At 36.3% G+C, this 22,900-nt stretch overlaps 1 protein-coding gene across 2 annotated transcripts in view; it reads left to right on the top strand.

Annotated features, from left to right (window-relative positions):
• CLIP4 (CAP-Gly domain containing linker protein family member 4) overlaps nucleotides 1–22,900 on the top strand; it is a 68,402-nt gene that overhangs the window by 5,241 nt on the left and 40,261 nt on the right. For both annotated transcript variants that reach the window (XM_034952872.4, XM_034952873.3), the window contains exons 2-6: nucleotides 732–879; nucleotides 10,627–10,766; nucleotides 11,521–11,614; nucleotides 13,021–13,182; nucleotides 14,907–15,025. In XM_034952872.4, coding sequence (XP_034808763.1) covers nucleotides 747–879; nucleotides 10,627–10,766; nucleotides 11,521–11,614; nucleotides 13,021–13,182; nucleotides 14,907–15,025 — 648 coding nt within the window. In that variant the 5' untranslated portion in view covers nucleotides 732–746. The remainder of the gene's footprint in view (nucleotides 1–731; nucleotides 880–10,626; nucleotides 10,767–11,520; nucleotides 11,615–13,020; nucleotides 13,183–14,906; nucleotides 15,026–22,900) is intronic.

Below are 22,900 nucleotides of genomic sequence, written 5' to 3'. Positions count from 1 at the left end.
TTTGGTTTTACTAGCAGTTTCTCTGCTTTCTACATCATTTCTGAGATGTAGGCTAGGGTGTAGTACAAAGTCTAATTTGGAGCAAATTTATTCTAAGCACTCATGTTTTCTGGGAAAAAGAGGTAATATAAGCCATGTGCTTTAAAAGGCATGGCTTCCATCTTTGGCCAGGATAGAACTCACATACCTCGGACCTTGTTAAGTCGAACAATCTTAGTAAACTCTTAGATTTCTAAGAGTGACATGATTAATTTTCAGTAAAGTTTTCTGGGATAGAAAATAATGGAAACATTTTAAGGTAGATTATCTTCATGGGATGAGCACATGGCATGAGCTATTGGATGACAAATGATGTAACTTGTGCCAGCGTTATGGGAAGTTAAAGATCCATCTACAAGGGTTAATATGCCGTTGTTTGTTACGTGAGTAGGAGGATTTCACCCATTTAGATTAGCTCAGCATTTAAAGTGTTTTCACCTATTATATATTCCTTTTGAGCTTTGTCTAGAGAGATTACATGTGCTACCGACTGGTGTAAGAGGTGGTGTGAAGCAATGTATGCCTTTTAACAACAGTTTTGCCAAAAGGAATTTTTTCCCTTTCATAAAAGATCCTTACTGAAAATGTCAGCAGATTTGACGTCAAATAACTTTTAGGCAGTTATTGAAGGCAGTCATTCTAAGTTGCATACAAATAAAGTAGAAACACTTTTTTTTTCTTTCTTATTATAGGTGGCTTTCTAGAAGATGACCATAGAGGACCTTCCAGATTTTCCATTAGAAGGAAATCCTTTGTTTGGAAGATACCCATTTATATTTTCTGCTTCTGATACCCCAGTTATCTTTTCCATTTCTGCAGCACCAATGCCTTCAGACTGTGGTATGTGAAGTAGCTGTGCTTATTTTCTGTGAACTGGTAACTTGACTTCTCTGTTACGCCTTTTTTGCACTCATAGTCTTTCTTAGAACCATTTTTATGGTTTTCATAAAATTGCTAAAGTTTTCCTTTTTCAAAAATACAATTGCTTATTGCTTTTTCTGCTTCTTAAGCTAAATGCTTTATTTCTGCTGTCAGCATTTATATTATGTTAAAATGTTCATTTTAAGCATCATGATGGATTTAGAGGACTTTATTTTTAGAAAGCAGTGGTGCTTAGATATCTAGCATTCTTCTGCTATTGGTGTATTTATTTTGGTTAAATATACTGACTTGCTAAAAAAGCCATGTACTTAGGCAAAGAGGGTAAGAGACCCTTCCCTGGAATGTGAAATGAGATTGGTTAATGTTTAAGTTGGTCCATTTACATCTCCTCTGTAAAATGTTAATTTAGAAGCTTCCACTTTTCATCTATTTAGGCTTATTTCTCCAGAACCATAATAAAAGGGAACCAGGAGATAAATTTGATAGAATTGTTAAATTTCCAATTTAGAGTTTTTCAAGTAAAATGTTGGTTCACCATTTCAAATTGTTTTTGGAGGTAGAGATCATACAATTTTTACATATTAGTAGATATTAGTAGATATAAAGTTATTGGACTGAGAATTTGTCTTTTTAGTCATATTCGTTGTAGTATAGTAATTCCTCATCTCCAAGTTTCTTTTTTGTGTGTGTGTGTTCAGATTCTTTAGCAGCTTACCTAGACCAGTTGTCAGAAGTATTATATAAAACCTGTGCCTTGATCTTGGGAGTTATCTGCACGTTTTGCAGTAATCAACTGGGCTTATTTTCAGATATAACAAAATCAGTTACGCAGGGGAAACCTTGAACCTTGTGCATTGTACCTTAGGTATGATACTTGTCTCACTCCATCTTGACTTCTAATTGTCTTATTTTCTTTCCTATATTGTAGCACTTTGGGATGGAGAACAATCATTTTATTTTTGTTTATCTCAAAAAGGCTAATATAGTCATTTGTTATTAGTTGCTCAATGATTGTTGAATAAATACATTGAATGAAAGGTAATAATGGATATTGACATTTTGCATAACTGGAATTAAATGTTGAAACCCCGTCTCTACTAAAAATACAAAAATTAGCCAGGCATGGTGGTGTGCGCCTATATTGTCAGCTACTCAGGAGGCTGAGGCAGGAGAATCACTTGAACCAGGAGGCAGAGGTTGCAGTGAGCTGAGATCGCACCACTGCACTCCAGCCTGGGCCACAGAGTGAGACTTTGTCTCCAAAAAAAAAAAAGAAAAGAAAAGAAAGAAAAAAGCATTGTAGTCTTAGAATTTATAGGTTTTTATAGACTCTTATGAACCTTTCCCCACTCACCTCCCTGTGTAGACATCATATTTTCAGGATCTCTGTCAGATAACCATCTAACCTCTTGCATGTCTTCAATAGTGGGAAACTAACAAAATAGTTAATTTTATTGTTAAAAAGCTTTAGTTGTAATAAAATTGTTTTTGTACGTTGACTCAAAATTGGTCTCCTTGAAATTTTGGCCAAGTGATTCTAGTTTGATACATGGCACAAATTCCTTTATAGGATAGCCTTTAAGTATCTGCAGATAGTTTGAACATTTTAACTTAGCCTGAACCTCCTTAGGCTACACATTTCTGGTTCCTTCACCAGTTTCTCATTGTCAGGATTTCTAGACCCTTTTCATCGTAGTTGCTTTCTTGGTACACTGTGGTCAGTCTCCCCTTGAAAAGCGGCATATATAATTGCATTTATTGAGCAAGTATTTATTGAGGGCCTCTTGTGTGCTAGGGACTGTCCTGGATGCTGGAGATATCAGTGACCAAGACAGGTCTTCTATAGGGAAGACCAGTAAACAAACAAATGAATAGACAAAGCAAAAATAGGTCATAATGAATTCTGTGGAAGAAAGAAACAGGGTGCTGTGATAGAGAACAATGGGGGCAAGGCAGCTGCTTTAGATGGGGTGGTCATTCAGAGAATCAGAAGAGGCTGGCTGTGAGAAGAGCCTGGGAAGAAGTGTTCCAGGAAGAAAAACAGAAAACTAAAGGCACAGTGTTGAGGGAAGACCTTGGTATATCCTAAGAATTAATGGAAGGTCTTTGTGGCTGAGAAGCAAAGTGATTGATGGCAGAGTGGGAGGAGACGGAATTGGAGAGTAAGACACCGGCCAGGTCATGCGGGGTCATGTAGGCCCCCATAGGGAATTTTTATGTAATACCAACTAATGAGTGTAAAACCAAGAAACAAAAAGAAACCAGTCCACAGAAACCAGAGTTGAGGCATGTGATTCAGTGTTGACTCTCAAGGTGATTACCCTGTGAAACTATGTACTATTCTTGCATAACAATTTTTGGAATCTTTTGCTTTGAAATGCCTTCAGAATCAGTTCATGCAGAATACACATTATATACATTATAAATACCAAAATACCTTATTATATATTTTGCTTAAACATTGAATTATCTGTTAAATTTAAATAATATAAAAAAATCTCATTTACCCATGTAGTTACCATTTCTAGTGCTCTTCATTCCTTTGTGAGTGTAGGTCCAGATTTCCATCTGATACCATTTCCTTCCACCTGAAGCACTTCCTGTAATGTTTCTTATGGTGCTGGTCTGCCAGTGATGAATTCTTTCAGCTGTTTTATGTCTGAAAACATCTTTATTTACCTTATTTTTTTGAAAATGTGTTTGCTGGGTTTAGAATTGCAGGTTGGTAGTTTCCTTTCAGTACTTGAAAGATCTTGCTCTGCTCTCTTCCCATTTGCATTGTTTCTGCTGTCATTTTTGTTTCTCTAGATGTAACGTCTTTTTTTTGGCTGCTTTAAAGAGTTTTTATTTCGAGCAATTTTACTATTATGTGCTTAGGTATTGTTTTCTCTATGTTCTTGTGCTTGGGTTTGGTTGAGCTGCTTGGATCTGTGAGTTTCAGTTTTCATTAAGTTTGGGAAATCATTTAAAACAATTTTTTGTCTGCTTCTCCCCCTTTTCAGATACTGTAATTGCGTGTATATTATAGACTGCTTGAGGTTGTCCCATAACTCACTGATTTATTTTATATTTAAACATTTTTTTCTCTTTGTTTTGGATAGTTTATATTACTGCATCTTCAAGTTCATTAATCTTTCCTTCTGCAGTGTCTAATTAATTAGCTGCTGATTTTGTCCAGTGCAGTTTTCATTTCAGATGAAGTTTTCATCTCTGAAGTTTGCTTTGGCTCTTTTTTATGCCCAGGTCTCTTCTCCACCTTTGAACATTTGGAATAGAGTTATAATGACTGTTTTAATGTCCTTCTCTATTAATTATAATATCCATGTCAACTCTAGGTCTATTATTCCCCTGATTATAGGTCATGTTTTCCTCTTTCTTTGCTTGCCTGATAATCTTTAATTGGATGCCAGACATTGTGAATTTTACCTTGTTAGATGCTGGATATTTTTGTATTCCTGTAAGTATTCTTGAACTTTGTTCTGGGATACAGTTTAGTTACTTGGAAATAGTTGGACCCTTTGAGGTCCTACTTTTCTGATTTGTTAGGTGGGTCTGGAGCCATTCTTGGCCTGGGGCTAATTATTCCCTACTACTGAGAATTCCACTCCAGGGGCCCTCAACCCCCTGGCTATGGACTGGTACTGGTCCCCCTACCCCAGCCCCTGGTGCCAGAAAGATTGGGGACTGCTGTTCTACTCAATGCTGTGTGAATTATGAGGATTCTTTTTCAATCTTCCTTGTGAGAGTAGGCACTAATCCCCGTAGTCCTTATGGATGGTTCTTTCCCTTACTTCAAGTATTTCCTCACAAGCATATGATGAGTAGTTGAGGAGGACCCTGCACAGGTCTCTGGGTTTCTCTTGGAGTGTGTGCATCCATCTCTGCTGTATTCTGCCCTGTGACCTCTGGCCACCTCAAGTTCCCCAGACTCTTAGCTCTGTCTCCTCAACTCAGTGAGTCCAGACTCTTAGCTCTGTCTCTTCAACTCAGCGAGTCCAGACTCTTACTTAGCTCTGTCTCCTCAACTCAGCGAGTCTGCTGGGCTTTTTCTTGGTTCCCCCTGCCCCACCCCTGAACTATGCTCCTGGAGACTCCCTCAAGGCAGTTACCTGGGGCATGTGTAGGACTTTTCTCATTTGTATTCCATTCCTCAGAGATCACTGTCTTTCATTGTCTAACGTCCTGTGTCTTGAAAACCATTGTTCTTCCCTCTGGTGTTGTGGTTGTTTCAGATGGAAGGGCGAATTTGGCCCTCATTATTCCATCTTGACTTAAAGTAGACATCACCTCCATTTTCTCCCCTCACCCCACTTTCTTTTGATTAAAAGCTATTTTTTAGGCCGGGCTTGGTAGCTCACACTTGTAATCCCAGCACTTTGGGAGGCTGAGGCAGGTGGATCACCTGAGGTTAGGAGTTCAAGACCAGCCTGACCAACATGGTGAAACCCTATCTCTACTAAAAATACAAAAATTAGCTGTGTGTGGTGGCGTGCGCCTGTGGTCCCAGCTACTTGGGAGGCTGAGGCAGAGGAGAATCGCTTGAACCAGGGAGGCAGAGGTTGCAGTGAGCTGAGATCACTGAGATCGGCCACTGCACTCCAGCCTGGGCGAGAGAGTGAGACTCTGTCCCTACAAAAAATAAAAAAATAAAAACTATTTTTCATTTAATCTCAAAAGCTTGCAACAGCATAAAAAATACTTTATTTTCCTTTATGGAAGTTGAAAATTCAAATGTAGTTAGATATGTTAATATATTATTGCATTGTAGCTTAGAGGTTATGTTCTCATTCTGGGTTATTCTGGCATTAATCCTGACTCAATCACTTTCCAGTTGTGTGATTTTGGGCAAATTGTTTATATTATCTATCCCTTTGTTTCTTCTTCTATAAAATGAGAATAACAATAGTGCCTACCTCATATGGTAGTTATGAGGATTAAATAAATTAATATACACAAAGTTCATAGAACAGTCCCTGGCATCTACAAGGCACTTAATAAGTCTAACTTATTGTTATTTAAATGAGCCCTCTGGAGGGCAGGGCATTAAGAAGATTTCCAGATTTGCTCTTGGAGCATCTTGAGATGCTGAAATGAGGATGGCAGTTTCTACCGATGGACTTTCCTGGTTTGCAGTTTGAGTGTCTTGGTTGATGTCATCAGATGTTTTGGTGAATTCTCTAAGTGGCCCCCACAGAAACAGGCACAAAGGTTCCTTACATGAGCCATGATGGCGATTTGTCTAAAGTTTACATCAAATCATCCAGTAGGGGTTGGGGAAAAGGACAGTTTTAAGAATTTGGAAATATTAGTTTGGAGGGTTGTAACCAGATATTGGAGGAAACTAGAGGAATTCAGGATCCAGTGCAGTTTATAGGTGGACAATGCCTCAAAGACAATAAACAGGACTAGAATCTGATAATGGGCGTACTTAGAGTTTTCTATGGAAACACAATTTTTCTCTCTACAGTTCCCATTTCTACCAAAGATAATCACAGGCTAATTTGTTTGCAAAATAAGTTTTGTCTCATTAAGCTGGCCTGATTATATATGTAAGTGCAGCAAGAATAGTGAATATGTACACATTCTCAAGTATGCCATTCCAGTCAGAGGTTTGATAATATCTAAGGGGCTTTATTGGTTTTGTAAAGTCAATCTGAATTCCTTAAAACTGTCTGGTAATAAGGAATCTGAAATTAGACTTTAAAAAGCCTTTTCAGTCTAAGAAGCCAAGCAGAGGACTTGCCCAATTGTGTCCTGTTACAGGGGAAACAAACTTTCATTGAACTTATGTAAATATTTATATTGCCATGAAAATAAAGAATACTCAATACGTTTCTGAATTTTGGAGGGGTTGGGGTAGGGAGAAAAGAAAATGTGTTTCATTTTTGTTTACGAAAGTATTCTTCACCAAATTGCTGTAAGTTGTAGGTCTTAAGGGAAAAGAGAAAAGGCATTCTTTAACTCTAGAAAACAAACATTAAAGAACCCACAATATTTCAAAGACATAAAAATTATAATCACCCTCATCAGTTCATTCAGTCCCCTGTAATTCTTATTCTGCTTGATTTTGGGTTAGCAGCCTCATGAATCCATTGGTTTTCCATTAGACTGCTGGAAATTCTTACCCAGTCCAATGCTGTGATCTTAAAGTTACCAGAAACCTGTACTTGTCAGAGTCTTTTCTGTAAATCTTCCTGCAATTTTGTATCACAGATGCTTGCAAAAGCTTTCAGGAAAATATCAGAGTAAAAAATCACTGTCTGTAGATGGCAAAAGATTTAAAATGTCCATAGTTACAGATTTGATGACATTTCATTTTAATGCAATTGACAAGGAAATTTGGTTATTTATTTTATAACATTTGAAGATAATAACTGGAATTATGACTGATAAAATTATACCAGAACATATCCAATTTCTAGGAATTTCATACAATTTCTAAAACACTTACATTAATAATATAGTCATACAAAAATAACATAAGGTTAAGCATCACCTTTGACAATGCTTCTCATGCAGTGTAATAGATCAAATAAGCCTAGTTAGTTTCACATATCAAATAAGCCTAGTTAGTTTCACATTTATTTGACAATGCTTCCCATGCAAAGATGCTTAATTAGTTTAATGTCTGTGTTTTTTTTTTTTTTTTTTTTAAAGAAATAGAACAAGATTTTCTAGGGGCCGTTGAAAAATCCCAGAGTTAGTCTAAGGTCAGAAAAGACTTCATTCAGAATTTGATTTTTGGGACGTTTATAAAAAGAATACCCAAAAGATTCAAGATTCAAAGCACTTGATTAAATAGGATTACAGGTATTTAGTTATCCATTTAACCAAAGTGACAAAGATTTCAAAGGCAAATACAGAGAAAGCCATGTAGTTGTTAAAAAAAAAAAAAAAAAACAAAAGACCAAAACCCCTTGACTTTTTGAGAGAGAAACTTAATCAAAGACAGCACGAAGCACAGGAAATTATCTTGACAAAATACAGAATCTTTGCTTTCTAGGCAGACCATTCAAAAGTTAAAGAAAAACCTTTCACAATCTCCCATCAAGAGCAGGCCCATACTCCAAGAAAGTTTAGTCATTTTAACAGGAGCTGAAATGCTAGTTATGCATTATTTTGATATGAATGATAATAGATTCATTCAATTTTAGCCAGCGTAATCACACAAGATTCTCTCTCCCTCTTCTCAACTTCCTATAGCCATTTTGTTTTTTTCCTTCATTTTCTTTTTCAACAAAAAACATATCTTCCTACTTCACATTTTTTCTCGACTGTCACGCTAGCATTCTGTAGATTGAGAAATCTATGTAAATACACCATAATTTCTAGAAGCACGTTTCCATATAATTTTTCAGTGTAGCACAGGACATGTTTACTAACACACCCAGGTATCTTTAGTTTCTCTGTCCGAAAGTAGATAAACTTATGTTCAGCAATTAATGTTTCAGTATTTATCTTATGTGGACTTACATTGATTTAATTCACTTGTTTTGAACAATTATGCTTGGATTACTTACGAAAATTTCATGAGACATTAAATAGCTAAGCATCATCTTGTTTTTCTTGCTGAGAAATTTTGTAACATAGAGATAGCAGAAGCTTATTTGTAATTCACTTGTCTAACATGAGCTTATTTGACTAGTAGACCGACATAGAATCAAAGTTGTACGTCTGCCTTATGTCTAATGCTGACAACCCTGAAGGCATATTGGTTTTTTAAACTAAACCAACAGTGTTTTTGTTTATTGAAAATTACCCAAGTCACATGAACTTGAAAAGCATTTGGATTAGTTCCTATTTTTCTGAGAGTTTTCAGGAATACTTAATTTATATAAGCACTTGTTTTTACTTATGTCTGTTGAACATACATAGCTATAAGATCTCTGTGTCTGTTTGTGTATACAGACAGACACAGAAATCTTATAGCTTTCATTTCCAAATTTTAGCCATGTGTCAATTAAAATAATACAAAGCTTATTGGTTTATAAAAGAAGCTGGATCCAAATTGTACCTCTGAGAGATGGAACAAGTCAAGGTTACCTGCTCGGATGGCTACAGCTTTTTACTGAAGTTTTTTTCTTTTTATTTGAGTGCTGTAGGGATGCTTTTAGAGAAGCTATTTTTGAGTCATTTTGTGTTCAGAAGCTTCTGCATACAAATCAAAGAATGCATTCCATTGTCTCCGAAAGGCTTAGGATACTCCTTCTTCAAGGGCACTCCCAAAGGCAGACTGACTATCTTACCTAAATTAAAGGTTCTCCGAAGTGGTCACTGAAATTGCAAATTATTCTTTGTAAAGTTCACCTATTTTTTCTTGTGAACTTTGTAAAGTTCACAAGATTCTGATCCACAGTGTTTTTGGACCCCATCTTTGCATTAGATTCTCTGAAAGGTCTTAACTATTAAGGATTCTTTTTTCAGCAGCTTCTCTGGAACACGGGGAATCATGTGTTTCACCCTTCCCCCTTTTGAACAGAATAGGTTGACTTCCTGAGAAGTTTCAGCAAAGGTTGTTCAGCATAATTGGAGAGTTCTACACAGAAGGAGGAGAGCTCAGATTCAAAAGAGACTTACTCTAGAACTCCATGGCTGGGTGAGAGAGCAGCCAGTGCCGCGGCCCTGGGTACCGGCACCTAGTTACTGGCCTTGGGGCTTCACAGGGGTCGTCTTCTGATCCTGCTTCTGACATCAAAAACTGTCAAAAGAAAATTCAGGGTGCTTTTCTTAATATAAATATTAAGTGAGTAAAAAACTGCAAATAGGGAGACTTCCAAATCAAAAGTGGCAAGAAGCTTGTCTCACGAAGGTTATAGTAAGGTTTATAAAGCCTAGAAAAGGAAATTCATATAGCTTAATTCTCACTGGTTAGAATGAGTGGGTTAGTTTAGTCATTACTGATTTGCTGCAATGTGCTGAGTCATGCTGACCAAGAAATGAAGCTCAAGCTTCATGTGCAGTTTAAGTAGGTGTTTTGGAGAATAGGTCCTTACAGGTTTTCCTGAGCTGGGGGTGGGACTGGCTCAGAGGCCACGGTTTGTCTTGGCTTCTGTTTTGATTTTTGCCTAACAGGACCATTTTGTTGTCCAAGATTACAAATGTTATCTCATTTCAGTTCAGTCTTTCTGATTCTCTTCTGATGGACTGCTGCTCTGCTTGTATATGTGTCTTTAGTTTGGTGCCTCTCATCTTTTAGTTATGCTGACTCTAGAAGTAAGAACTATGTGTACATAGTATAATTTTGGAAAATATATAAATGCAAAGAAGAAAGCAAAAACAAAAAACCTCAATGAGTCCCACTACTTATGCATGCTGTTACAATCCAAGCTCAATGGTGAGTTACCTCAGCAAGTAGAATAATAGAGGAAAGAAGATAGACTTTGGAGACAGACCTGGTTTTCTACCCCAGATTTGCCACTTACTAGCTGTGCGATGTTGAGCTGGTATTATTTAGTCTGAGCTTTGCTTTCCTCATGTGCAAGATGAGAATAATACCTACCAGGTAAGGTGTTGGTGAGGATTTTTAAAGTATTTAGTAAGTGCTCAGCAAATGTTCATAATATTTTCCTTATTTAGATACTTCTGCTTTTTTTTTAGCATCTAAAATATTTGTATCATTTGAACCTTGGTTTTATTGTTTATTATTTTCAATATATTTATTTGAAACTTTTAGTAAATTTAATTTGCATCTTTTTTTTATTTCAGAATTTTCTTTCTTTGATCCTAATGATGCATCATGCCAGGAAATTCTTTTTGATCCCAAAACTTCAGTTTCAGAATTATTTGCCATTTTGAGACAGTGGGTTCCTCAGGTCCAACAAAACATTGACATTATTGGAAATGAGGTAAGGAATTCTTACATTTTAAGTTTTGCATTGTTAGGATTGTTAATGGTATAGATTTTTTCCCCATCTGAAAGGAAGATGGTAATAAAGGAGAAACCTTTTAAAGGTTCCGATATTTATTTGTATTTCCAGGATTTTCATGGGGCAGTGAGTTAATACTATATATTCTTCTGATTATTTTTTCATGCTCTGTACTTCTGACATTTGTAGACTCCTGGCGGGTGCAGGGAGGGGCATTTTTCATATTTCCTTCTTTGTAAAAATTAATTTTGTAAACTTTTATGCATTTCATAAAGGGATTTGATTACCATCATGTTCTATTTACACTTTTGGGTGGTTTGGTAAATATATAGGCTTGAATGTAGTCTTTAAGAATATTAGATTTTTTGAGGGAGGGTTCCTTGACCAGTATGTTGCTGTGTTGTAGGAAGAGAGTGCTTATACTTTTTTCAAATATCATTACATGCATAGAAATAAAATTTTGCTCATTTTTGAGAGGAACATATTTGGAGTGCCAGATTACCTTTGGAATAATCTTTAAGAATTTCCTTCAGCCTGCTGACAAGTTCAGTTTTCATTATTGTTGTTGAGTACAGATTTAAAAATTTACCCTTAAGATATGCTCATACTGTCTATACATTTTACTGACAAGTAATTCAGATACGATAGACTAACTTGGTTCCTCAGCACTGGTTTGAAAGCAATAGGTACCTCAGTAGTTAGGTTGTAACCATATTTTCCTTGACTGCTTCAGATTCTTAAGAGAGGTTGCAATGTGAATGATAGAGATGGATTGACAGATATGACTCTTTTACATTATACCTGCAAATCTGGAGCTCATGGTATTGGTAAGTGTGTGGTAAATCTATCAGTTGCTTATGTCATCTGCACTTGTGCTTAGATAATCTATATTTATGCCCATATATTGTCCGGGGGAAGGCACCCAGCTGATGATGATAATATTGCCTGAAGAGTTGAGGATTCAGTTAGGTCCTTCCAAAAACCATATTCCCTTTAATCAAGGAGGTCTTTATACCCTCCTGATACCTCTTAACTTTTCTGGATCAGGCCTCATGCCTGATTGCATAATAGATGAGAGTAACTACTAACACCCTAAAATCTTTCTGAGGGTTTATAACAAGGTTTGACAGTCCAAGGTCAGTCTTTGCATACTGATCCCTAATCTTAAGAGCCCAGTCTTGAGACCTAAGGTCTGTTCCTACATATGTAACATATGTGCATATTTTCCAAAATTGTTACTCTCTTGTGCTTTTTGTCATTGTATAAACCTGCATCTCTTACTTAACTATATATTGTGATTGTCTCTCCTTGTTTCAATAGTCTGATGTGGTGGTGCTGAAGCTACTGGTGGTGATGGACTCCTTTTTCCCCTCACAACTCATCATGAACTGATACTTTCACAAAATAAAATAAAAATGAATTTATAATACAAAATAAAATAAAGCCATAAAATATAAGCCCAAATATTTTTCAAATGGCATAAAACTGGCCAGGCATGATGATTTACACCTGTAATCCCAACACTTTGGGAGGCCCAGGCAGGAGGATTGCTTGAGGCCAAGAGTTTGAGACCAGCCTGGGCAACGTAGTGAGACCTTGTCTCTACAAAAAATTGAAAAATTAGCCAACCATGGTGGTGCATGCCTAGAGTTTCAGCTGCTTGCGAGGCCGAGGTGGGAGGATCGTGTAAGCCCAGTAGTTTAGGGTTGGCGTGAGCTGTGATTGTATCACTACACTGCAATCTGGGTGACAGAGCAAGACTCTGTCTTTAAAAAAGAGGAAAGAATAAAAGGCATAAGACTACATTTTAGTTAACATAATGAGAAGACATATTAAATAGGGAAAAGCAATAAAAGGTACACACGGATTGCAATTTGGGACTGCCAGTGGTCCACGGAACACGTTTGGGGGAGCACTGATCTGCTGTGTTGTTGTTGATGGCTTCATAGCATTCTATGTGTGTCTCAATTTATTTAACCAATTTCTTATTATACTTTTTGGATTTTTTAGAATTAATAATAAGAGTGCAGTGATGAGCATCTTTGCAGCCAAGTGTTTATCTGTATCCCTGAGTATGATTATTTTCTTAGGATCAATTCTTGCAAGTGAAATTTTTGAAGTGTGTCTATACAGTGCACTGTTTGCTTTGGCTTTTTAAATGAGGCAATTGGTAGCCATCCATTGGAACTTAAAATTTGTACTAAAGGAAAGTAATTTAGAAAATCTTCTTTAGGTGATGTGGAAACAGCTGTAAAATTTGCAACTCAGCTTATTGACCTGGGAGCAGACATTAGTTTGCGGAGTCGCTGGACAAACATGAATGCTTTGCATTATGCTGCTTATTTTGATGTCCCTGAACTTATAAGAGTGATTTTGAAAACATCGAAACCAAAAGGCAAGTATTATAAGATCACCTTTAGATATTATTAACTGAACACTTTAGTGGTGGCATAAAAATTATAATTCAAGGATATTTTTTCCTTCTAATCCATCTTGTTTCATATGCCTTTCTACTCCATTTTATTTCTGAGATAGTTTAAAATTTCTTTATTGAGTATTACTATCTTTTCTACAAAAGGATTAGTACAGAGAGATACAAAATGAAAGAGTGTTCTCTGGGTTTTCATATCTCTAAGTTCTCCAGTATAACACGGATGTTTTATATAATTGATTCTACGTGGTTTATGATTCTTTTGCCTTGCTTGGGTAGCCAGAAATAGAGTAATAAGGTCTTCAGAGATTGGAATAGTAAATAATATTTATTTTAGATGGCATTTGGTTCTGAAATTATATAATTCAACTTAAGGGATAATATTTCAGTTTTTTTCCCTGTTTTGATGGTGATATCCTGAAATTGAAGATCTGAATGTCTAAGTCACAGTCCTGGTATTTTGATTTTTCTCTCTGGTTCTCTTGGAGGCCAATTTTCTTTTCTTTCTTTTTTAGAAAAATATGAGAGCAAGCAAATAGTATTAACGTTAAGTTAAAGTGTACAATATTTTCCCCATTGTAGGAACATGCTTCAGAGATTCAATAGATAAATTTCCCAGAATGTTCATTTCTAACCTCCAATTTGCATAATTGTCCATTTTCTCTTTAAAATTCTACCTTTTCAGTTTCTAAGTGATGTTGGGAAGAAAGCCTCTGTCTACACTACTGTGTCTTTAATAATTCAAGAGAGTTTGTCGAGTATATCTGGGTGGTTTGCAGTTGTAGGAAGGGTATGTGGGTGTGGTGTTGTTTAGTTGAGGGTAGGATTTGCAGAACCAGAGGTATATTTAAACCCTTGTTATCGAAAATACTCAAGATGGGATTCCCAAATCTGGAGGATTTCCTGTATTTAAGTATAACATATGATGCTATGCTAAAAGTTATTAACATGTCCTTAGAGTTGCAAGATTACTTTTCTCATTATGAAATTCAAATTCATTTGTTCAGTAGAGTATTATGAATCAATTTATAGGTAAGCATTTCTATGCTTAATTAGACTTTAACTACTTTGAAAATTCTGCTTTGTTTTACCTACCAGGTATTGGCCGTTTTTTTTCTGTAAAGGGCCAGCTACTAAATACTTTAGACTTTTTGGACCATATGGTCTCTGATGAAACTACTCAGTTCCATAGTTGTAGCATGGAAGTAGCCACAGAGGATATGTAAATGAATGAGTGTGCCTGTGTTCTAATAAAACTTTATAAAAACAGGTGGGCTGGATTTGGCCTCTGAGTCATAGGTTGCTGACCCCTGACCTAAACTCTACTACTCTACCTCGCTGTAGTTGTCATGGCAAATATGCAACAGACTTAATGGGAGATTGTGATAAGCTGTTACTTTTACAGATATGAATTTTTGCCATTAATTGTTTTAAAATATGTTTTAGTTTGAAAATCCAAGATAATATCACTCCATCTTATAATGAATTTTATTGTACTAATAATCAACTGCTTATTTTAACTAGATTGTAATATAAAGATTTTGTTCTATTGTGAAATCATGCCTCTAGTGGGTTGACTTAAGTCTTATAAATGATATAAGTCCCTCCTCCCAAAGCCTTGTCTTCTTTTAAATTATGATAGCTAAGTTTAAACTTTTAGTTAATATACTTGTGATGTTTAATTGCAGATGTGGATGCCACTTGCAGTGATTTTAATTTTGGAACAGCTTTGCATATTGCAGCATACAACTTGTGTGCAGGTGCTGTGAAGTGCCTCTTGGAGCAGGGAGCAAATCCTGCATTTAGGGTAAGAGGTTAAATTAAAAGTGAAAAATATTAAAAGAATTAAGAAATCTTACTTTCTGGTAAAATGTTGAATCTGAATGTTATTAATAGAAGAACTGTTACATGAGCAAGTAATTTATATCTTTGTGCCACATGTAAAGAGTGATGATGATCTTTATTGTAAATAAATTTAAGGCATAATGATAAATTTCCTTTTATATTGATAAGTCCCATTCAGGAAAGTAAAGTCTTCCTTTAAGTGTCATAATCTTTAAGTATCTTTCATTTAGGAGTTTGATGTATTTATGAAAAGTCAGCTGTTAAGTAGCAATACATATATTACAGTTATATTTTTCTGTTAAATCATATTCTAAATTTTTTTGGAAAGAAAATTCATTTCGGAAAGTTAAATACCCATTTAGGGATGAAGTAAGCCTTTGAAAATGAAATGTTTAAAGGAAAAGTGTATTTTTTAATAGTAAAATTTCACTAATTTACAGAGTTACACAGGATTGAATTTCATAGTCTTCAGATCATTTGTTGTTGTTGTTGTTTTTTTTTTTTTTCAGAAAGTGTTCTGTTTTCCCTTTCTTTATATTAATAACAATAACTCGCTCTGGCAGGTATTCTTAATTGTGTTATACTTTCCCTTGAAGGGATGTGTGTGAGCGGCAGATAGTGTGCAGTATTCAAAACACCTGTCTTCCCTTCCCTTTCCTATTTTTCCCATTTTCCCTACTTCTTTGCCAGTTTTCTTTCTGTTTAACCCCCTTGATTACCTGCCAACTTTTAATTTCTTCTCTTCCTCCCTCCCTCCCTTCTGACTATATTGGTTATTGGGCACTGGGAGAATACTACAATAATGTAGATAAAGCCCTTGCCCTCAAAAAGAATGTCTTGCAGAGGGGAGGTGGGACAGGGAAACAGTCAGTTTTACTGTAGTGTGCTAATTCAGTGTGACATGATGGGCGGGGGTGGCAGAGGGCCATGGGGTCGTCTTCCCAAGGCTTCAACAGGGGTAACATCTGAAGTGCTTACATAGGCAAGAATTAAACAGGTACTGAAGGGAGGGTGAGGAAAGCATCTTAGGCAGAGAGAGTAGCATGCAAGAAGCCTAGGAGATGATCATTCAGTCCAGCTGGAGTGTGAAGGGGGGAGGTGTTTGCTTTTGTTGGTACAGCTGTTGACAAAGCCCCATTAGTGGGGACAATGTTCTGAATTTGTTAGGATGCCATGAGATACGTTATTGAGCTAAATTACCAATTTAGGCCAGAAGCAGATTAATAGGTTGCCATATTTTGAAAATAACTACTTAAAAAAAAAAAGGTAAACATATGGGTCAGTAGTAGCCCTCAGACCATACTTTGATAGCCACCGTCTTATTTTTTAATTTTTATTTTAAATATTAGATTCAGGGAGTATATGTACAGGTTTGTGAAATAGGTTATATTGCCTGGTGCTGAGGTTTGGGCTTCTGTTGATGCTGTCACCCAAACAGTGAACATAGTACCCAACAGGTGGTTTTTCAGCCCTTGCCCTAGCCCTTCCCCACCTCCTTCCCTCCCACACTCCCTCCTGTCTTTAGGGGTCTCAGTGTCTGTTGTTCCCATCTTTATGTCTGTGTGTACCCAGTGTTCAGCTCCCACTAATAAGTGAGAACATGCATTATTTGGTTTTCTGTTTCTGCATTAATTTTCTTAGGATAATGGCCTCTAGTTGCATCCATGTTGTTGCAAAGGGCACGATTTCATTATTTAAATGACTGTGTAGTATGCCGTATATGTACTGCATTTTCTTTATCCAGTCCACTATTGATGAGCACCTAGGTTGATTCCATGGCTTTGCTATTATGAATCGTGCTGTGAAAAACATATGAGTGCAGTGTCTTTTTGGTAAAATAATTTATTTTCCTTTGGGTGTGTATGGTAATGAGATTGCTAGGTCAAATGGTAATTCTGTTTTTAGTTTTTTGAGAAATCTCCACACTGCTTTCCACAGGGGCTGAACCAATTTACATTCCCACTAACAGTGTATAAATGTTCCTTTTCTCCACAACCTCACCAACATGTTATTTTTTGACTTTTTAATAATGGCCATTCTGACTGGTGTGAGATAGTCTCTCATTGTGGTGTTGATTAGCATTTCTCTGATGATTAGTGATGTTGAGCATTTTTTATATTTGTTGGTTGCTTGTATGTCTTCTTTTGAGAAGTGTCTGTTCACGTTCTTTGCCACTTTTTAATGGGATTTTTTTTCTTGTTGATTTGTTTACATTCCTTATAGATTCTGGATATTAGTCCTTTGTTGGATGCATAGTTTGTATTTTTACCCATTCTGTAGGTTGTCTGTTTACTCTGTTGATAGTTTCTTTTGCTGTGCAGAAGCTCTTTGGTTTAATGAGGTCCTGTTTGACAATTTTTGTTTTTGTTGCCTTCACTTTTGAGGACTTAGTCCCAAATTCTTTGCCTAAGCCAATGCCTAGAAGAGTATTTCCTATGTTTTCGTCTAGGATTTTTGTAGTTCGAGGTCTTACATTTAAATTTTAAATCCATCTTGAGTTAATTTTTGTATATAGTGAGTAGTGGGGGTCCAGTTTCATTGTTCTGCATATGGCTAGCCAGTTTTCCCAGCACCATCTATGAGTAGAGTGTCCTTTCCCTACTGTTTATTTTTGTCAGCTTTGTCAAAGATCAGTTGGTTGTGTGTGGCTTTATTTCAGGGGTCTCTATTCTGTTTCATTGGTCTATATGTCTATTTTTTTAGCAATATCATGCTGTTTTGATTACTGGAGTCTTGTAGTATAATTTTAAGTCAGGTAATGTGATGCCTGTGGCTTCTGTTCTTTCTGCTTAGGATTGCTTTGGCTATTTGGGCTCTTTTTTTTTTTTGGCTCCATATGAATTTTAGAACAGTTTTTTCTAATCCTGTGAAAAACGATGTTGGAAATTTGATAGGAAGACTGTTGAAACTGTCAATTGCTTTGGGCAATGTGGACATTTTAATGATACTGATTCTTCCAGTCCATGAGCATGGAGTGTTTTTCCATTTGTTTGTGTTCTTTCAGCAGCGTTTCATAGTTATTGTAGAGATCTTCCATCTCCTTGGTTAGATGTATTCTTTGGTATTTTTATTACTATTTTGTGGCTGTTGTAAATGGAATTGTGTTCTTGATTTTGTTCTCAGCCTGAGTGTTATTGGTGTATAGAAATGCTACTGATTTTCATATATTGATTTTGTGTCCTGAAACTTTACTGAAGTTGTTTATCAGGTCTAGGAGGTTTTTTTTGGCAGAACCTTTAGAATTTTCTACATATCGAACCATATTGTTGGTGAAGAGAGGTAATTTGACCTCCTCTTTTCCTATTTGGATGCCTTTTATTTCTTTTTCTTGCCTAATTACTCTGGCTAGGACTTCCAGTACTATGTTGAATAGGCGTAGTGAGAGTGGACATTCTTGTTTTGTTCCAATTCTCAGGAGGAATGTTTCCAACTTGCCCGTTCAGTATGATGTTGGCTGTGTGTTTGTCATAGATGGCTCTTAGTATTTTGAGGTATGTTCCTTCAATGCCTAATTTGTTGAAGGTTTTTTTTTTTATCATGAAGGGGTGTTGGAATTTATTGATTGCTTTTTCTGTGTCTATTGAGATGATCATACAGTTTTTAATTTTGTTTATGTGGTGAATCACGTTTATTGACTTGCATACGTTGAACCTCCTTGCATGACTTGATCACGGTGAATTATCTTTTTGGTATGCTGCTGAATTTGGTTTGCTAGTAACTTGAGGTTTTCTGTGTCTGTGTTTATCAGGGATATTGGCCTGTAGTTTTCTTTTTTGTTGTGTCTTTGCCAGATTTTGGTATCAAGATGATACTGCTTTCATAGAATGAATTAGGGAGAAATCCCTCCTCCTTGGTTTTTTCATATCATTTTGGTAGGATTGTTATCAGCTCCTCCTCGTATGTTTGGTAGAATTTGGCTGTGAATCCATTCGGTCCAGGGCTTTTTCTGGATGGTAGGTTTTTTATTACTGATTCAATTTTGTAACTAATTATTGATATGTTCAGGGTTTCACTTTCTTCCTGGTTCTTGGAAGGTTGTGTGTTTCTAGGAATTTAGATTCCTAGATTTTCTAGATTTCCTCTAGATTTTCTAGTTTATGTGAATAGAGGTATTCACAGTAGTTTCTGAGGATCTTTTGCATTTCTGTGGGATTGTTGTAATGTCATATTTATCATTTCCAATTGTGCTTATTTGGATCTTTCTTTTTTCTTTATCTAGCTAGCAGTCTGTCAATCTTATTGTTTCAAAGAACCATCTTTTCATTTTGCTGATCCTTTGAATGCCTTTTTTGGTTTCAGTTTCATATAGTTGTACTCCAATTTTAGTTATTTTTTTGACTAGCTTTGGGTTTAGTTTGTTCTTATTTATTTTTTTAACGTTTTTATTTATTTATTTTTATTTTTTATTTTGTTTTATTATTATACTTTAAGTTTTAGGGTACTTGTGCACAATGTGCAGGTTAGTTACATATGTATACATGTGCCATGATGGTGTGCTGCACCCATTAACTCGTCATTTAGCATTAGGTATATCTCCTAAAGCTATCCCTCCCCCCTCCTCCCGCCCCACAACAGTCCCCAGAGTGTGATGTTCCCCTTCCTGTGTCCATGTGTTCTCATTGTTCAATTCCCACCTATGAGTGAGAATATGCGGTGTTTGGTTTTTTGTCCTTGTGATAGTTTACTAAGAATGATGATTTCCAATTTCATCCATGTCCCTACAAAGGACATGAACTCATCATTTTTTATGGCTGCATAGTATTCCATGGTGTATATGTGCCACATTTTCTTAATCCAGTCTATCATTGTCGGACATTTGGGTTGGTTCCAAGTCTTTGCTATTGTGAATAGTGCTGCAATAAACATACGTGTGCATGTGTCTTTATAGCAGCATGATTTATAGTCCTTTGGGTATATACCCATTAATGGGATGGCTGGGTCAAATGGTATTTCTAGTTCTAGATCCCTGAGGAATCGCCACACTGACTTCCACAGTGATTGAACTAGTTTACAGTCCCACCAACAGTGTAAAAGTGTTCCTAATTCTTCACGTCCTCTCCAGCACCTGTTGTTTCCTGACTTTTTAATGATCGCCATTCTAACTGGTGTGAGATGGTATCTCATTGTGGTTTTGATTTGCATTTCTCTGATAGCCAGTGATGGTGAGCATTTTTTCATGTGTTTTTTGGCTGCATAAATGTCTTCTTTTGAGAAGTGTCTGTTCTTATTTTTCTGGTTCCCTTAGGTGCAATGTTAGGTTGTTGAGACCTCCCTATCTTCTTGATACAGGCGTTTTGTACTTTACTCTTAACACTGCTTTTGCTACATCCCAGTGGTTTTGGTATATTGTGTCTCTATTTTCATTTGTTTCAAAGAATTTTTTTTGAATTCCACCTTAATTTCATTGTTTACCCAAAAGTCATTCTGGAGCAAGTTTTCTAGTTTGCATGTATTTGTGTGGTTTTCGAGAGCTCTTCTTGGTATTGATTTCTATTTTTACTCCACGGTGGTCCAAGAGATTCTTGGTGTGATTTTGATTTTTTTGAATTTGTTGAGACTTGCTTTATGACCATGGTCAATCTTTGAGTATGTTCCATGTGCAAATGAGAATAGCATTTATATTCTGTGGTTGTTGGGTGGAGTATTCTTTAGATGCCTATTAAGTCTAACTGGTCAAGTGCTGTATTTAAGTCCAAAATTTCTCTGTTAGTTTTCTGCCTTGATGATCTGTCTAATGCTTTCAGTGGGGTGTTGAAGTCACCCACTATTATTGTGTGACTATCTACATCTTTTTGTAAGTCTAGTAGTAATTGCTTTATAAATTTGGGTGCTCCAGTGTTGGGTGTGTGTATATTTAGGATAGTTAAGTCTTCTTGTTGAATTGAACACTTTATCATTATGTAATGCCCTACTTTGTCCCTCTTGACTGCTGTTGGCTTAAAGTATGTTTAATAGTGATCCTCTGCTCCTTTTTGTTTTCCATTTGCATGATAGATCTCTCTCCAGCCTTTTACTTTGAGCCTATGGGTGTCATTACCTGTGCAATAGGTATCTTGAAGACAGCAGAAGGACAAGTCTTTTTTTTTTTTAAATCCGATTTCCCACTCTATGTCTTTTGAGTGCTGTGTTTAGGCTGTTTATTTTCAGGGTTAATATTGATATGTGAAGTTGAGCTCCTGTTTCATGTTAGCTAGTTGCTTTGTAGCCTTGATTGTGTAGTTGCTTTTATGGAGTCTATAGACTATGTGCTTATGTATGCTTTTGTGACAGCAAGTATTATTTTTTTGTTTTCATGTTTAGAACTCTCTTAATCATCTTTTATTAACCTTTTTCAGGGTTAATATAGAAATGTGAAGTTTTGTTCCTGTTGTCGTGTTGTTAGCTAGTTGCTTCCTAGTCTCAATTGTATAGTTGCTTTATGAAGAACATAGACTATGTGCTTAAGTATGCTTTTGTGGTAGCAATTTTTATTCTTTTGTTTCCATGTGTAGAACTCCCTTAATCATCTTTTATAGGTCCAGTCTGGTGGTATGCCACCACTTTAGAAGAAAGTGGAATTCCACAATTGATCATGAATAAGCCTTCTTGTGTTAGGAAGATATTGTCATTGTTATTTTATTATTCTTACTATTATTTAGGTTTTTTTTTTTAAACAGAAGTTTTGATTGTTGAATTGTATGGGAATTAACAGAAGTGTGTGACAGGTTCCAAAAAGTGGGGATATAACAAAAGTCCAAAGTAAAATATTCACTGTAAGCATAGCTTACAACTTAGCCTGGGTGTATTTTAAAAATTTTTATGTTTCCCTATTTTTCTCTCTCTGTTTTTTAGAGAGTATACATTAGTGTAACACATATCTTTATTGTATTTTGTATGTTTTCTTGAAATCTGGGATTAGAAGAGTCCATTACCATCCCAGACATCTAATAACATATCTTCTTGCCATATTTTTACTAAGGACCAACCTGACTTGAATTTTAAAACAAAAAAATGCGAAGCAATTGCAAACTAAGTGTGTTCTAAAAGCCTCATTCATTTTTCCATGTGGATCATTTGAAGAAGATTGTATCAGTGAAGAAAGGGAAAAAAGTTTCTCAGTTAACAAAAGTATCTTTATTCTTTATATTAAAAGAAGATTACAATCTAAATTATTTCTCATGAAGTCTAAGGTTTTTGGTTAGGGAATGTAAGATGACAGATAATTCATATGGTAGGGCTTTGATGATACATATACCATGCAAATGACCGTGGGGTTGTCATTGGCCATTTTATCTTGTCACAGGACAAATCCCAGGATACAGTCTTTCTGTCATAGTGAAAACAGAGCTTTTTTCTTGATTATAGCCCAGGTTTTAGTAGTATCAAAACCATAGTTTCTAGTTTTGAAATCTGAGTTACCCCATGAATGGGCAGGGGGCTGAGGTCACAGAGCCAAGAGGGCAGCTCTGGAACCATGGATCTGGGGCTGGGAAGCGTCAGTCCTGTGACTTTTGTTTCCAAGCTTGCTTTCTCATGCCTCTGCGGGCAGAATGCTCTCCGTTTAGGACCTGAGCACCGCTCCCCACATGGACGCCTTGCTTTTCCCTGCCAGAGAACCTGCACAGCTCCTCCCTGGTCTGCTTTGGATCTCTGTGGAGATGCATCTCATCAGTGAGGTCTCCCTGACCACTTAATCTAAAGAGTTTCCCCTACAACCATCTCTGTCTCCACATTTCCTATTCCCCTTCCCTGTTTTTTTTTTTTTTCCCCTCCAGGCCACTTATGACTGTTTATTATGCCACATATAATTTACTTGTTTAATGTTGTATGGTCTATCTCTCCCACCAGAATGTAATGT

This window comes from Pan paniscus, chromosome 12 (genome assembly GCF_029289425.2).
Source record: "Pan paniscus chromosome 12, NHGRI_mPanPan1-v2.0_pri, whole genome shotgun sequence".
Classification (NCBI taxonomy): Eukaryota; Metazoa; Chordata; class Mammalia; order Primates; family Hominidae; genus Pan; species Pan paniscus.
The sequence above is the reverse complement of the archived record's forward strand: the minus strand, read 5'-3'. Positions and strand labels throughout refer to the sequence as shown.